This window comes from Platalea leucorodia, assembly GCF_965183815.1.
Source record: "Platalea leucorodia genome assembly, chromosome: 1".
Taxonomy (NCBI): Eukaryota; Metazoa; Chordata; class Aves; order Pelecaniformes; family Threskiornithidae; genus Platalea; species Platalea leucorodia.
In genome coordinates, this window is record NC_138823.1 from 40,312,142 (window position 1) to 40,330,384 (window position 18,243).

The 18,243-nt window shown below is 43.3% G+C and overlaps 1 protein-coding gene across 1 annotated transcript in view; it reads right to left on the minus strand.

The window, feature by feature from the left end:
* Positions 1-13,196, minus strand: part of NKAIN3 (sodium/potassium transporting ATPase interacting 3) — a gene marked incomplete at both ends in the record, with an annotated part of 372,440 nt that extends 359,244 nt beyond the window's left edge. The window contains one exon of the mRNA XM_082321687.1: positions 13,143-13,196. Coding sequence (XP_082177813.1) covers positions 13,143-13,196 — 54 coding nt within the window. The remainder of the gene's footprint in view (positions 1-13,142) is intronic.
* Between the last annotated feature and the right edge of the window lie 5,047 nt (positions 13,197-18,243).

An 18,243-nucleotide genomic window follows, 5' to 3' on the forward strand; every position in this document is an offset into this window, starting at 1 on the left:
TGGATAATAAGATACTTTTAGTCTAGCAAAAAATGTGAGCATATTAATAATAGATGACCAGCACTACTCAGCATGATGTAGGGATCCATGAAATGTTACAAAGCTAAGTTCCGTGCTAGTGAAATGCTGGCTGGTAACACTGACAGAGTCAGTATGTGTGAAAGAAATCTTCCCCTGAGGATGTCCGATGAGTATATACTCAACCACAACGCTTTTCAGTTTAGAAGAGGGTACTCATTTTTGCAGGCTTCCTAATGGTTCAATGACTTCATCTAATGGCACCCCCTAATAGTGCCTGCACTTACCGAGCCCAGTCAGTGGCACAGCTGCCTCGGTTACAGCTCGATCCCTCCGGGTAGTGATGCCTGAGTGGAAGGACACGAGTATCCGTAACTCCTGCTGTTCTCAGTGGGAGATGAGGTTACTCACTCCCATAGAGGAGGGGCTCAACACTTAGCACAGTCAGACTGGTATGCTTCTGATAGTTTATGTTCTTTAAAGCCATAGAGATTACCCCTTAAACACCAGCATAATTTATTGCTTTGTTTTTTAGAGGAAGAGAATTGAATGTGAACGGGTTGCCTTGGAAATTACTCTTCTGCTAGATAGTTGGGATTCACTGTCAGATGTGCTTTTGTCATTCAGAGTAAAAGGTACATGCAAAAATAAGGTTTGCCTCCTAAGAGATTAGGATTTCTTCTCCCTGTTGCAGTGAATATGCTGTAATTTCTTAGCCAGTTCCGGTTACCGAAAACTGAATTGAACAAATGGGTTGACAAAGGTAACATACCAAGAAAACCATGAACTCACAGCTCTTTTACTGCAAATTAAACAGTGCTTCTATCTATCAATCAGCAGAAAGAAAACAAAACTCTTCCCCGACTCAAAATTGTCCCTTCCCTGTACACAGATGGTCAGTTCCAGCATTTTGGGCACACTTGTTTATTTTCCCGTTCTCCAGAACACCCTTAAGAGACTGACTCCTGTCTTCTCTAAGAGCCTGTGTCCAGAGGTGACAAGGCGAGGGGGAATCCCCAACTAAGCATGCAGTCAGTGCAGATGTAGATATTTGCAAGTCTCATTCTGCAGGAGGGCTAATCCTATCAGGATCAGCTCAAATCTGTCAACACCTGAAAATAATCTTTCCAACAGAGAATCCATAGTTAATACATTCCTCCTCAAACAGAAAGAGATTTTTGTCTTTGCAATGAATTTTAGCACCTCTAAAGTGCTTTGCAAACAATACACAATTAAAAAGAAATGTGTTCTCCAAGTTATGAGCCCACCCAAATAAAGACAACTTGCCAGCAAAATGTTAAGATGCTCATAGTCACTTGTGGCCAATATAAAAAAGGAATTATGGTAACTGTATGCAGAAACATGAAGAAGCACCAAGTAGAAAAACAGCCTGAACTAGGACTCCAGAGACTTTCTGTAGGGCCTAAAGCAAAACATTTGCATGCTTCCTTTTCTGACTCCATTACCTGTTTTGGTTTGTAAGCACTTGAGGCAAGGTGTATCATTTCAGATACACATCCTAGTCCAGAGCCAACCTCAGCTGCAATGTACTTCAAATGATCTTTAAAAGTGCAAACCCAGCACTGGATTTGGGGCGTTAATTACTTCGGCTTCTCAACAGATGAATATGCAGAATGAAACCCCAGCAGTACTGGAGCACTCCCCATGCCTGGCATGCCTACTAACTACAGTTCAGTCTAGAAATCTAACTACAGCCTAGAAATCTCACAGAAAACTAAGAGATTCACATGGCCAAGAATTTCACAGGTCAGATAGGCCAAAGGAACCAAATACGTAAGAAAGCTAAATAACAAATAATGAAATTATTATCTGGATGAGGACAAGGCCAGAATCTGTTGCTCTGTGAGATCTCAGATTAACCTTGACACTCTTTTGGCCACAAGGCTCTGCAGAAACAGTTCTTCAGCTTTCAGTGCAAATAAGTTATCACATACTGGCTGAGTGCTGAAACCCGGAACCTTTCATGGATACAAAACCACAATGAAACTATTTGACATCAGTTTCTCCCACCCTCTTTCTCGATGATCCAGGCTTGTTAAATGTGACCAAAAGAGGTTACTTGTAGTAGTATTCTCCAGCCATCATGCAATACACTTCTTTTAAAAACGTGGGGTGTGTAGAAAATTTTAGCAGATCAGGGTGGATACAGGTTTAGTACCTGTCCCACAACAGAACAAGCAACAAGGTGCACGTACCAATGTGATGGGACTGGCTAACATCCTGGTGTGGCCGCTCCACACTGCAGTTAAGGACAAGGCTTCAGGCACCCTGCATCACCGCTGTGCAAGGTGGCACACCGCATCTCAGCTGCACAGGCTACATTTTGAGTCATCAGTACACTCAACCATTCACAGTTGTACAGATTCACAGATGTAACTGGTTACAATTAAAATCTAAACACACTTATCTTCATGATGTCTACTTAACTCATGAAAAAATACGTATTAGAGAAATGAAGGGCTTCATCACTTAATCCAATTTAAGTAAACTTTGGCACTTTGTGGTTACTTCTGGCACAACTCAGCCAGCTTTGGCTTTCATCAAACCACTATGATTAAATTATACATTAGTAATACAACTTAAAGCCATTCATGGCATCTAATATACTTCAATATACTTAAACTCATTTGTGACATTTGAATAAAGTTTGGATTTAGGCTACCGTCATTCATACATCTAATTTGTCATTGTAAATTCAGACTTGGAAGCACTTTCTCCATTCCGTTCCAACATTCCTGTTGGCAAGTCCTCTGACAACAGCGTTACAGTAAATCACACTACTAGTTCATTTTTCAGGTATCACTCGTCCACATTGCCGCCTTTTCTGAACTAACCAGACCATTTTATAATGCTGTGCAACCAACACGAGGTGAAGAACCAGAAATAACTGTGGCTTAGACTAAAAGAAATCTTACTCATGTTGTATAGATGCAAATCAATCAGATGATAACAACCACGAACTTGATTTTCCTACAAGTGAAGAGAAATGAACCACAGTACCATAAATGCATTTCTGCATGCCTTTGCTTTTTCTTAATAATGCTGGAAGAGAAGTTAGAGAAATACACATGTAGATCCTTAAGACTGGAGATTCATCCTTGTTTTTGAAAGTGCTCTGCTAAACAGCATTAATTACTCTGTCTGTTTTAACCGAGGAATTCTATCTGTCATTTGTAACTGCAAACACATTTGCCATTTTTTCCAGTTCTCTAGAATGATGCAGTATTTTTAGCCACAGTTTATGGGAGAACTCAACCACAGAAGTGCAGGATATTTTCAGGATGGGGAGAATCTTAAACCTGATGTTCACTGAGCCCATTTACAGCCACAAGTAAATTTTAACAGTCTTGACTGGTTTGGGGTTGGGAGGAACAGGATCTGAATCCTACTTTGATAAAACAGATGAAGATCAGAACTTGGAACTTGTCCTGAAATAGCTGGGAGGAGAGCTGGGAACAAATCATCTGGCTCAAGAAAAAAGAGGAATGGGAGAATGGAAATGGCGTTATCATTTCACAGCTAGGCACTGGAGCCAAGAGTTTCCTGTTGATGAGAACAGAAACAGTTTATCAGAAGGCGGCTGAGGCTGAGCACCAGTCTGCAACTTTCACCAACATAAGAATTAACTGGAAACAGCGGGAATTGGAGAAAATATCTTCCAAATCTGGGCATTTTTAACGCTTCCTGAATGCACGTGTTGGTGGGTACACTAAAACAGGCATCTTACAAACGTACAGCTGGCTGACTATAGACTGATTAAAGAATCTTCAGTAGCTCGGGGGATCTCCATGAGGAGACCCCCTCTCTCCAGTTTTCTGAGTAGCTCCATCTGCATTAGAGGGCAGAGAGGCTTTTGAGGTTTCTATGATGTAAATTATTCAATCTGTAGGAGCAGCAAGGTTTCTGTTCCAGTTAAAATCTAAACACACTTACCTTGATGAAGTCTACTTAATTCAAGAAAAAAATACATGTTAGAGAAATGAAACACTCTGCTCGCTCTGCAGTAGAAAGATACAGCAAGCTTTTAGCAGGAAAAAATAAATAGCTCACAAGCAGAGGTAGAACTATATATTTTTGTGATGTTATTCCTGCATTATAATGCACTACAGTTTCCAGCTTTAGAGTTCTTCAGATTTTTATTCTTTGATTGTGGAGACTAAACTTCCGAAAGGATTTTTCTCTATGTACTCCATTTTAACAGAATCCTGTTTCCAAAATGCATTTAGACACATTATGAGCTCTTTTCAATCCATCTAAAAATCTGCACTCAATTGTTTGGGGTTTTTTCTTTTGTAGGGATGCACGAGGCCGATAAGGATTTACGTGTCTACTCATTTCCACTGTGGCTTGCGCTGAGCTTCAGCTGCACGCTTGTACGCTCCAGCAGCGCTTTGCTCACATGAGGTTCCGGGAACTGCCGACAGGGCAGTGAGGCTGCAGCATTCCCAGAACAGCTTCAAGGCTCAACCAAAGGCAAAAACTAAAGTTGGGTGAGAAAGACTGCCATTCATTCCAATCTCCCTAGAAAATATCATCATAATACGGGTTTGCTTCCTTGGCTCTTTTTATTCACAAGGTCTGACGCTAACACAGTAACTTTACAATAGAATAGTGAGAAACTGGTTTATCAGCAGCAGCATGTTAGAAAAGATGGATAAAAATTTTTTTATTAAGAACTTATTTTCAGTGAAGCCTAGGACAGGAATTCCTCGCACACACAGAGCCAATTTTCATCTGTCTGCTGAAGACGGCTTCCATGTCCCACTTTCTTTACACTCATCTAAATGCACCTTTCTACACTTTTCATCCCATGCTCCCACATAATCTCCCTCACTACATTTCAGCATTTCAGGATCTTTCTGCTCATGGTTCATCTCCTAATTATTATTCTTGCTTTGCTTTATCTGTAGCTTCTTTGGTGGGTGTCAAAGCCCTCCTTAGGGAAGTTCCATTTGGCTCATTGTCAAACACATGCTCTTTACATACATTTATACTTACCCTCAGCCAAAACTTCTGTACTGATGAAATAAAAAAACCTTTCTCTCAACCCCCTTTGGAGAGATCTGTGGAAGAACCTACTGTGATTATTCAAGAGAGTCACTCTCATCATAAATAATTGTTTTACAATTATCTTCTTTTTGAATTTCATAAAATTTTCAATTTTACTACTTTGTTAATTTCTGTAAGGGATATTTGTCTGGTGGAAACCGGTTGTTCTATTAAGTAGAAAACTTTTCTTTTTCCTTTCCTTTTACTGCAATGCTGGCCTTCACTAGGTGGATGGGGTTCACTGCTGCTTTTGCTTGAACCTATCATTATAAAGAGCCTATATGTAACAGAATGACTTTCAGCAACTTTAATGAGAGCTGGAGGGCACTCAGCAACTTGTAAGAACAAGTCCCAAATCACCACAGCATTAAAAAATCCATCTGAGCTGAGATTACATGCACGGTATGGGTGTGTTTGAAGAAAGACAAGATGATAAGGAAGTATAGTAAAAAGTAAAAAGACTAAAATAAAATCTTTTACTACCTTTTTATTACCAGGGTCTTAAGCACTCTCTATGTTCCTGAGATCAGAGAACAGTGATTAAATCCAGCTTACCACTGTCTTTTACAGGCCTACCAAAGGCACAGATCTGTAGTGAGATTACAAAGATTTCACTGGTCACGCATGGGGAAAAAAAAAAAAAGCCCATGACATACTAAAACCTGTCATAGTGCTGCTGGCACTGCTCTGTCAAGGAATTGCAGGTCTCGCTAAGTGTAGCAGCGTATGATCCAAAACCTGCTGGCATACCCTTTAGGAAGGTATGCATTAACTGCTCTTGATAGATGAGGAGAAAACTGTTTCATCTTAGACAAATCTGAGCTGCTTCAAGATTCAAAGTGAGACATTTTCCATTTGCTATTGCCCGAATTCTATTTTCAAGGCAAAATGTACTAAATGAAAAGAAGTAAGAAATGTTCTTCTTTCTGACCAATGGAAAAGATTAAATTTACACAAAATCAATGTAATCAACATTATTTTTCACTTTGATTTAATGTGATTCATAAAGCCTACAAATGCCTCCCTATGCTGACATCCCTAGCAAAGATACCATGTCCAGTATGAGCGAAGGCAGTGCAAACTTCATTATGCTGTCCTGCTAGCACCCCTGAAAAGATGACCTGAAGAAAACACTGGCAAAAAGATCACTTTGGTCTTCACAGTACCACGGCCACCAACCTTGACCCTCCTATTATAACATAAAAGGTGGAAATTAGGGCTAATAGGGAGATTGTATTTTTATATTGGCACAATATCAAGACCACTAACATTTCGTATAAACCATAATGACATTTGCCCTCATCTAACTTGCAGTGAATTTCAAAATGTGACCTACAGGTGAAAAACTCTGTCATATTTTCAGTCTCTTGAAACATGCAGTCACCTGTTACTGCTCCTTTGTATTACTCATCTAGAACCGAAAATGTGCAGCTCATTTCCCCATACAGATAGAAATAACAGGCTCTTTGCCCCAAAATGACTGCTTAGCAATTAATTACAGGACTGAATGAATGAAATATATTTTGCTTCAACAGTAATGAGTTCAAAAGATCTGACATACTACATTGTATCACAGAATTATTATTTGTGGAATAATAAATGACAAGGCCATCACAGGTACTTCTCATTTAATTTAATGCTGAAGTTTGATTGCAAGAGATACAACTGATTACTAGGATTGTTATTGCCATATCAAGCCCATTTCCACAGTATTATGCCCACAACAAATTAAGAAACTAATTATTTCAAAACAACCCAAATTACTGTGTATTTTAAATACGCTCCTAATAAAGAACTGAAGGCCCTTATTCCTTATGCTCTGGCTATAATCACAGGATAACCTAAGTTGAAAGGAATCTCTGGAGGTCATCTGGTAAAACCTTTACTCATAGGTGGGCCAAATTCAACATCAGATACACTTCAGTTAGACCAGGTTTTTCAGAGCTATGTTCAGCTGGGTTTTGAATTTATTCAAGGATGGAATTTCCACAACTTCTCTGGAAAACATGATCCAATGTATGACTGCTCTCACTGTGAATTTTTTTTCCTAATATTTAATTAGAATTTCCCCCTTGTTGCATCCTGGTCCACTGCCTCTCCTCTTTTCACCGAGCACATCCAAGAACAGACCATCTTACCAAAATCTGTATTGAATGTGTGAATTGATTCCGGTCCTATTCAGATGAAGGACAAAACCTCCACTCACTTTTCTTGTGCCATATCAGGTCCAATGATCTGTGTGACTGGTTTGACTCTCTCTTTGCTCACCTAGTTAATTAAATTAATTTATTTATGTGGAAGAGTAATTTGGATATTATAGAGGAGCCAAAATGCAACATTTTTACCTGAAAAATTAGAGAGTTGTGATTTTATTATTTATTTGTCAACTTGTTGGCCCCAAAACTAAAAGGATCCATTTTATACCTGTAAGATGCATGTAAGATACATACAGATTGAAAACATGACCTACGATTACTTAGTCTTACAAGTTTTTATTTTAGATCCAAACCTCACAAAATCAGCAAGATTTAAAAAACAGCTAATCAACTGCAAGTGCAGTCAATCCCATATGATCTCCACACATAAACCTATTGTGTGTTCAAGTTCTGCAAGTCCTACCCAAATTCCATTTGGATCCAACAATACTATCCTTCTGAATTTCAATGACTTCCAAAAACACAGTCTTTGATTCCTAGTCCCAAGAAGTGTGTCTTGGCAGAATGTGGCAGATCTTGAAATAGAAGCAGATCAGCAGCATATTCCAATGTTCTTAAAATAATTATTTCCAAAACTTACTGATCTTATAGACAGGAAGGATAGCTATATAATGCCCAATTTTCAGTGAATTAATTGTCATTTTTTCATTGAAATCTTAACTCTTTCACTTCATCATTGTAAAAATATTCATTAAATGTTTATATGACAATTGACCGTCAGTCATAGAGCAGCAAGGAATTGCAGAAAAATAGCCTGCTGTGGTGAACAGAGCCTAAAACTAAGCAAGAGCTGCATGGCTTCTTTAAGAAATTCACCCAGTTCAGAAATTTCAGAGAGCTCTGAAAGTTCAAGGTTCTTCAAGTTTTGAACTCCCAACTTTGGATCACTGCACTGAAAGAAGTATTACGTGCAGCTTTGGCAGGAGGCGATTTCGCTACTGAGGCTGAATTTCTGGTGCGTGGAGTGGTTAAACACTACAGCGCTGTTGCACTGGGAATGTGTGTTTTACTAACAGCTATCTCCCAACAATTTTGTAAAATAAACCAAAAACACAACGTGAAAAACACTTATTGCTAGTTGTTACTCTTTTGTCCCTGATGAGAAAGATCCTAAAAATGATATAGTCTCATACATTTTTTGGATTGCAAAGATTTAACTCAAGTAGTGCTACTGGATGCAGTGTTATTACTCCCAATCTTAATGTTAAATGCACTTATACACCCGTACAACAAGCGTATCAGCCTCTTAGGCACAGCCACCAGCAAAGGTTACATGTTTTGGGGATGTCGTTTGAGTTATTGGAGCAAAACACCGTTCCCACATCAGCTGCCTTAACAGAAAGGGCAACATCCTGCAACCAGCGCATTGTTTGGGGCTAAAATCCCAAGCCTCCTCCAGCCCTGCTAGTACAATAGGCACCCCCTCATACTTCCTCCTCCTTTATCAGTGGACAGATGCTTCATCTCCAGATCAATGGGCCAGTGATTCTTCTACCAACATAAAAAGATGCAGCAATTTACCGGTTCAAAGATTTTACTTTCTCAAATTTATCAAATCCCTGGAATCCCTGAGCTGTTAACGGAATAACTGTTATCTGTCAGTTCTAACATACAAGCAGAGAGCAAAAATCGTAAGTTAGAGTTTCCAGCTTTATAAAGCATTTTAAAATGCAATTAAAATCTATGCATGGCATATATCACTTCCCCACATAACTGCTGAAATTCCACTATGTACAGTAACAAATGATGAAACGTTATCGTTCAGTCTAATGGATATAGTCTTATCTCCAAGCGTAAGGATTTACATACATCAGTATAATTAATGTTGATGGCAATCACAAACGTAAATCTTCTGAATATTGAGAGGAATTAGTCTGTTAAAATGATCAGCTGCACTCCCCAAACAATCGCTAGTCAAAACATTAACACCCAGAAGCTGTGTTTCCACTGGAATCATTTTCCAGTGCGGTCTGCTGACACTTAAGTTATTTGGAAAGTAACAGGTTAATAGGGAACAGCCTGTTTTACACTAGCTATACTGGATAAAACATACACTTCTAAATCAAGACCTACACAATGAACACAGTGCAGGAAAGTCCAAGGATAAACACTGAAATGAGATTGTCAAAGCAATGAAGGGGACTTAGCCATGCGCTTTCCATTAATCTTCCCTTCACCGCTTTGAAAAATCTCATTCACGATCTCTGTTACTTAGAGTTCTTTGTGTTTGTAGATCTGTATACTTCTAGGTACCAAAAACTTCTACTTACTGTAAATGTTGCCACAAAATTATCCTGCAATGGTAGTTTCTCAGAAGCACATTTTCAAAGCAGCATGAAGGTTTTCACTGTGTGACACGTATTAACATCAATTGGATTCACACAGCTAAATCTCTCTGCAATTCCTTGTCAATTTACCCCTTCCAGAATTTAATATTTTTTGAATTTGTTTTATTTTCCCAACATTTTCATGTTGCGGTATTTTATGGCATGGTGGCTACACTAGCACAGGCACTGTCTCTGGCAGCTGCTTTAATTTTCTAGTAAAGACAAGGCCAACATCTGAGACTTCTAGTGGCACCAGTAAGAATTATGGCTGCAATCCAAAGGATTCATATATCCTTATGATATATTTTCCCGATGTATATGTAGCACCTAATAGTCTTAATGACAGATTTACGCACAAAAAGATACACACGCATTTCTGAGTTCTTAGCTTGACAACTTTGGAAATGGCATATGACAGCGCTTCAGTCGGGAAGAGCAAAACAGTGGAGGATCACGGTGGAGGGGCTGGGAGGGAGCGCGATGGTGTTCTCCTTGTGCAAAATTCCCTTGGCTTTCAGAAGCAGAGTCCACCTGCAGAGGTTCAAGGAGACCACGCGGCTTACAGTTCTTCCTGACCTGGTGCCACCTAGCCCCCTGTCTCGGTGATTATTTGCGGAATCCTGTATTATACACAACGATATGGATTCACGTTTAGGAATGTGGTTATCATTAAACGGTAGAAGACTAACTACAGACTGTCCTTGGGCTTACCGAGTTCAACATTAAAATGTGTTTATTATAAAACATAAAAGCTGTCAGTCAGAAATAAACATTTTCATGGATCAAAACATAACTGAAAACTGGTATTATTGTCATCTTTATGTCAAAATCCTCCAACTGACAAACAGCACCAATAATTACAAACAAACCTTCTTGAAGTTAATACACTTAATGTATTGTCGTTAGAGAAAGGGTATTTTATCAACTGTCATGCAATAACTCTTGTTCTCTTCATCCCAGCAACATAGAAACATGCAGCCTAGGCAAAAGTTAGAGAAGATGACAGCTTTAGGGACTCAAGAAACTGTGCTTTGAGGCCACTAAGCACTGACCTTTCTTTCGAACAAGAACCAAATCTTTGGTATGAACATGTTTCCAGGAATTTGGCTTTTTTACTTCACATCATCTTATACCAAAGAGAATCTACATAGTAGATGTATCCTATAAAAGGTGTTGCCAACTGTGTTTTTTAAGATATCACTTTCTCAGGTGATATCTAAAGGTTAGTATTAAGGTTAAGCCTCATCTGTTCCCAGGCCCTCTTCTGACATGACCAGAATATGAGGTGAACAACTTTCTTTATTTTAAAATACCTGCCCATCTGTCTCCTTTTCTAAAGTTTTTCCTCAAATGGTATAAAGCATCTGTACTCCTGAAATGCTACACATTAGCACTACAAGTGCTTTGGGTTTCGTAACATTTAATCTAAATGTTGTCCACAGTCAGTAATACCTCTTTCACTCCTCCATAAACAGATGCAAAGTAAAATAAATCTCGCTTAATGACAGAAATGTCCAGAGATGCAGTTCTGTTGTACATGCTTTATACTCTTCACCTCTGAGATGTTAGAAAAAGATCTAAAACCGCCTGTGGCAACAACTTCTACCGATATAAACTGAACACTACCACCACTGAGATCCCAGAGAGTACCTGAGCTTTAAGTTCACGTCTACTAGATTACTTCTTGGATCTAAAACACGACTTTTATTTAAAAATAAATTAAAATGAAAGCATTTTGCCATACAAACATTCATCAGTGCCTGAAAGATGTGGATATGACAGTGGAACATTATTATAAAACAAGTAAGTACAGTAGAAAAAACTATGCATTAAAGTAATTTTTGAAAGTTGTTATATCATCTCATAGGTCTTTTATAAAATACGAATCTTTTTCCAAAAGACTCTATATGCATCTCTCTGCAGATTATGGCGGCTATTCACACTGTACTTCAATTTTTAGAGCCTCCAAGTAATTCTACAGAATAGTAAATACAGTTGTTATAACCTTCATAACTGGCAAAGAGATATATTTGAGGAAAAAGGGTTTGTTTCCCCTCCCGCAGGCACTGAAGTAAATCAGGAGTGATTCTGCCGCAGTCGATAGGACAGTATCTGCAAAACTCGTGCAAAACAAGAAAAAAAAAAAAAAAAAAAAAAGGCCAGAAATGTATAAACAAAGCTTTCCTCACACTAAAAGTACAAACCGCACGTCTTCTCTGCTTTTTGGCAAGGTTGTGCTATTGAAGTACTTATACCCCACTTAGCTCCGTCACACTAAAGCACATCTGAATAAGGTCCAGACTCGCACTGGAAACAATGGGGGTGCACCAGCCTACCCAGGCTGAGAATCTGGCATAAAGCCTTGAAAACGAATGAGGATCTTCACATGAAGTAACTGCACATATTGCGTTTAAGTGTATTACGCCTGAAACAGAAGCGTTTTCAAAGTGCTGTAACAGAAAACTAGAAAGATTAGCAAAGGATTAGGAAAAAAAAACAACCAACAGTAAACGCATCCCGCTTTTCTTCTTTACAGACACACACAGAAGGAACAGCACTCATCTTAAGAAAGATCATGTGGCAAAATGATGACTCTGAGTCACTAGAAAAGAGAAAAATCTTTTAAAATACTCTTGGGACCAGGGACTACTGTTAAAGGAAGAGCATTATTTTATCATCCCGCTAATGAGCCAGAGGAAGGATTATTATTGTTTGGCAGTGTTTTGTCTCGACAACTCTTTTCTCGGAAACAAATATGCCAACTTCAGTAAACAAAGAGAAGAAGATGCACCGTCCTGTTGTTTCAATTGCACGCTGAGGAATATTTACTCAGAGGAAAGCAATCCCCACAGAAGTCACGGGAGAGGGCCGGCGGACCCCGCTTTTACACAGGTTATGAACAGGGAAGAGGGGAAGAGGCGGCGATGGGGGTGTTTCTCCCGCACCCCGCCCCACGGCGCTGACAGGGGAGGCGGCCGCGCCCAGCAGCGCCCGGCCCGGGCCCCGCCGCCCGCCCCGGGGACCCGCCGCCGCCCCGCGGGCACCGGCTGCCGGCCGGGCGGGGGCACCGTCCTCCTCGCTCTTCTCCTCGGCGCCTAATTTCAGCAGACGGGGGAAGCCCCTGCCCGCACCGGCGGGGAGCGAGCCTGCCGGGGCGGGGGAGCCTCCCTCCCTCGGGCGGGGAGCGCTGACAGCCGCCCGGGCTGAGGCGCCGCGGCAGCCGCCCCTGCCCGCCCCGGCCCGCCGCCTGCCCCCTCCCCAGCCACCGGGCCGCTCTCGCACTGCAAAACTTACGGGTCGGGGGCGAGGAGCGGGCGCGGGCGGGCCGTCGGGGCGGCGGGAGCGGGGCCGGCAGCCAGCGCTCGCACACGGCGCGGACAGCTCCGCCGCTCGGTCAGCGCCGCTCCGTGGCCCCGGCGGCCGTGCCCCGGGGAGGGGGAGAGCGCCCGTCCCTTCCCGCCCACCCCCGCGAAGCCGCAGCGTGCCCCGGGGCGGGCGGCCGGGCACTCACCAGCTGCAGCGAGCAGAGGAAGATCAGCGTGCAGCGCCCGGTGCAGCAGCCCATGGTGGCAGCTGGCCGCGCCGCGCCGCGCCGCCCGAGAGCCGCCGCTTCTCCGCCGCTTCCCTCCCGCGCTGACGCGGCCCCGGAGGCGAAGCGGGGGGCTCACCGCATCCGGACGGAGCGGCCGGGCGTGTGTGTGCGTGTGCGTGTGTCCCGCCTTTCGCTGCTCCCCTTCCTTTGTTGAGGGGGTTCCTCCTCGGCGGCGGGAAGGAGCGCGGGGAGGTCGGCGCTGCCCCGGGGAGAGGAGCCGGCGGCGGCGGGGGGGTCTGCCCGGCGCGGCGCGGGTCCGGCTCTGGGGAAGGGGCAGGGGACGGGGGTGGGCGTGTGCGGACCGGGGCGGGGGTGGGCAGAGGGAAGGCGTGCGGGGAGGCGGGGGGCTGGAGGGGTGCCGCGGGTGGGCGTGCTAGGGAGGGCGGCTGAGGGCGGGCGGGGGGGGCTGTGGTAGGTGCGAGGGGGAGAGGAGCGGGGGCGGCGGCGGGCTCCGCTCGGGGCGCCGCGCCGGGGGAAGGGGCGCGGAGGGTCGCTGGGTGGGCGGTGCGCAGGGGTTTCGGAGGTGCCGAGGCGGGCGGTGCTGGAGGCGGACCCGGCGGGGGCGCTGCGCGGGCAGCGGCGGCCGAGGCCGCCCGGCGCGGGCCGCTTGTTGCGAGCGCCCGGGGAAAGTTCAAGGGACTTGGGCGGCTGCGGCGGGGCGGGGCGGGGCGGGGCGGGGGAAGGGCGGCCGCCGAGCGGCGGGGCGGGCGGGGGCGGCCCCGGAGCACCCGCCCGTGCGGCGGCCGGGGGGCCCGGGGGCGGGCGGGCCATTGTTCGCGGCCTGCGCGGTGCCGGGGGCGGCGGGGGGTCCCGGGGTGGGCGGGAGGCGGCCGGGCCCCTGTGCCGCGGGGCGTCCCGCGGGCAGCGGCTGGGTGCCCGCTGCCGGGGGGCGACGGGAGGTGCCTCGGGGAGCCCCTTTCCCTCCCTCTGCCCCCGGGGCGCGGGCGGGGCGAGCGGGCTTCCCCGCGGGCGGCGAGGGGCGCGGGTGCCCGCGGCGGGCGCTGGGGTTTCATCGCCGCCGCGGCCGCTGGCAGGCGGTGCGGGGGGCGGGGGTCCCTCCCTGGCAGCGCCGTTGTGCCGGGAGGGCCCGCCGGCCCCGCTGACCCCGGCGGGTGGGAGCTGGGAAGGGCCCCCGGGGAGAGGGGCTCGGCCCCGCGATAATCCCCCTTGGCAAAGGTAAACGGGCTGCGAGAGCTGCAGAGAACCCCTGCGTGCAAGGAGAGGGGTGAATAACCGCTGCTCTCCAGGAGCATCTCCGCGGGCAGCTGAGAGAAACAGGATCAGGGGAGATACTGGGGTCCCTACATCTGTGTACGCACTTTGGTCGTAAACAAGTAATGTTTTGGGGGGAAATAATAAATACAAATATACACTGTATCTTAAAAATATTTTTACACGTATTAAGTGTCAACTACCTTTTTTTTTTTTTTTCTCCAACAAAGTATGGATAAATCAGATTATTTTTTACAAGCATTAAGGCATGTTCCACTCACCAGACAGTGCTTTCCTACAGCCTGTTACCAGCTGCTGTTCCATGATACACAGACTTCTGCCAAAGAACACTGAAGCTTGCCCTGAGGAAAATAAAACCAATCACCTTCTGCAAGGCATTTTAGCAAGATACCTCATTAATGTCTCTATGAAATACACCATATTGTATCCCCAAACTGAATACAACTTTTAATTTATGCATTAAATGGTAGTGACAATAGTCAAATAATTACAAAACTACTGCAAAACAGTATTGTGTCAGATTAGATTTGGAAAGCTGCTTTTTTCTACCACTTCCCTTTCAAGTAGGAAAGCATTAAGATAGTTCTATACACCAAACTGAAGGAGGTAAGACCCAGAAGAAGTAAGAACCAGATTCTGCTCATCCAGGATATGTATTTGACTAGGGGGGTGTGTGAGGAGTGCAAAAGATAACCCACATTGCACAATATACAAAACTTCAATAAAGCAGCCTGAGATTTATATTTCTGTGTATGGCTTTTAAGATTAAGTTCTACCTCGGACTAAACTTTACTGAAGTTACATGTTCTGAGAACATACATATTTTGAAGGATGAATACTTGAAGATATGGAAGTAAATTGAAAAGGTGGTAGTTGCCAAAAATACATTGCACCAGCCTGAACTGGTAAATTTTGTGGATAATTGGTTTTCTATACAGAGGACTTAGAGCAGGCATCATCTCTCTGGACTTCACTGAAGTATTTAATACACTACCCGATGCTTTTTAGTTAAACCCAATAATACAGAGATTAATTAGAAGAATTGCAAGGGTGGGTAAGGAACCAGATAAACGAAATGGTAAGAGCTAGTGCTGAAGAGATTTTCCTTGTACTCGCCAGATTCAGCCCCTGCTTGTACATCAGTGGGATGAGGTCCGTAACTCTTCCCCCTCTTTTTCTCCCCAGGGGTAGCGCTCTTCTGAGAAGTAGCTAAATCCTCACCTTTCCTTCTCGCAAGAAAGCAGATGCCTGCCGGTACTAGGACAGTAGCTGACATCATTAACCCATCCATGTTCTTTGTTAAGGCAGAACTGTCTGAGGACCTGGCTGAGACACAGAAGGCACTTTTCACCTGTCCAAGCTGTTGTTTCAGCAACCTGCAGAACCAAGTGGGTATTGCCATTTCAGAAGCAAGCAGTGTTCAAGCTGTCTTCCAGACTATGAGAGGCAAAGAAGTACTTTAAAACAAACAAACAAAAAACCTTAAACAAACAAACAAAAAACAAACAAAAAAAAAGAGAATGCCAGTAGTGGTTATTTCTGTATAGACAGTTTAACTCACCCATCTTCACAATTTCTAACTTTTGTGTTACTGAACTTGAATTCCAGAGCTGCTAACTTTCAGAGCATGTAAAAGTAAGTTTCAAAAGTGATATCTAAAAAGCAAAAAAACCCAACTCTTTTCCAAACCACTTGCATACTTGCCTATCCTTATAATTTATGGAAATTCCCATCTTCACTGGGAGAAGTTTCTTAGAGCTCTACAAATCTCTAACATTTTGCTGTTTGCTTTCTCATGTTCCCGAAGTACTTTGCAATTTCTGTCCTCTAGCTAGCCAAAACTGATCCCAAAATGAAAAGAACAGTTGTGTAAAGCAGATTTATTCCGGAGTATAAGGTTCCACAAACAAAAAAACTGTTACCTGGTCAGGGAAGCAGTAAAAAAAAAAAAGTTAATTAGGAAGAGAGTGCTGTAGAACATGACTTCTACAGGACCACAAGGAACTAAATTACGTTAGGATGTAATAGCCCTACAGCTGAAAGCACTGGGCATAGGAGAGACACAGGAGAGAGAACCTGGGTCAGGAGGAGGTTAAAAATGAAGTATGATTATGAGAAGGCGTAGGATTCCTAGAACATACCAGAGAATGCAATATAAGAATAATATAATGTACAAAGCAAAGAGGAAGGGCTGTATTTTATAGATTTCTCTACCCATGAATTGGGTAGAGAAACTGATAGTCAAATAACCATAGAAACTCATTTCCAGCTTCATAATGAAGACAGCCCTAATATAGCACTGTGCATGCCAAGTAGGTAAAAAAATGGTGTAAGCACTAAAAAGCCCTGTGGATTAGCTCAATGCCTAACAAGATGTGCTGTATGGATGCAAATTTAGTGCGCTTGAGAAGAAAGCATGTGCTCAAAAGCTTTATGATACGTTCATGTAGACATGGCCATACCCTGACACAACTGGATGAGTCCTTATGCTAAAGCCATAATTGTAGGCCTTCAGAGCCTGTGCTTTTAATCTCACTGCTTTCAAAGCAGAAAACTAAGGTTGTTCACATTTATAGAAAAATAGCATCACAAATACCTATAAGAGATATGACTATGTAGTAGAGACTTGTATTTCCTACAGGTCTATTCCTTGGTAGGTTATATTCTTCAGAATGAAAGATACAAAAATTTGAGTTTTTAGGACATAAAACCATAAGTAAAATATCTCATATCAAGAGGACAAAATGAAATTCATAATATTTGACTGTCCTCATAGCTCTTTAACAGTGTATCCCATTCATCTAGTAAGCCATTTACTTGTCTGCCTGTGCTGGTGTTTTCCTCAAACTGCATCAAACTTATTTGGTGACTGACCTGGGCTTAAGGAGCTGCGTTTTGTTAACTGTGCCCATTGGACTGCAGTAATAATCACTGACTATAGAAGAAACGCTTCCTTCATAGCCTGACTTTGCCATCTTTCATCATGAATATTATTCAGAGGAAATTACTGATAAAAATGAGCAAGAGTCTCAGAGGATAACCTTAATCCTGGAAAGATTTGTGTATTTACTTAATTTTAAACACTGAGAGTAGCCCTCAATATTGTGCAGAGATTAGGTAAGTACATTCAGGGTCTGCAGAATCAGAGCTTAAGAACAGATTCCCATGGCCTCCGATTTCACCTTTACTTTTGGCATTTGATGCAGAAAGACTGGGAATCAGAAGCTTTTTAATTACCTTTTAAGCTTTTCCAGAATGAGAGAGGATACAATGATCAAAATACATCTCCATATAGCTATCAACAGGTCACACTTTAGGCAGACATACAGTTGTAATAGCTTAGAAAAACATTCCACTGTGTATTCCCCAAGCAGTCTTGAAATACCTCAAGCAAACTAGAAACCCCATGAAATTTAATATACCTTTAAAGACAAATGAGAGTTTCAAGATATTATCAGTGTTTTTAGTAAATCCTGTTTTCAATTTATCCTTCTGAAGGCAGATACACAATATAATGACCTAATTTTTCATTTCCATGTTAACACCTGCTGCTAGGAAACTGTATTCTTCATTAAAATGTAAGTACTTTATGGAATGGAAATATAAGTTCATTGTGAATGATGTTTTTTATTTTAAAATAGTGTTTTAAAGGATCAGGCCCAGTATGGGGAAGCAGGGTGAGGCACAGCCCCTCGACGGCCGGGCAGGTCCATGGGGACGGGGACAGGTCGATGCCAGGACGGGACGTCAGCCCATGGCTGGGCAGGGCAGAGCCGTGGGGACCCTG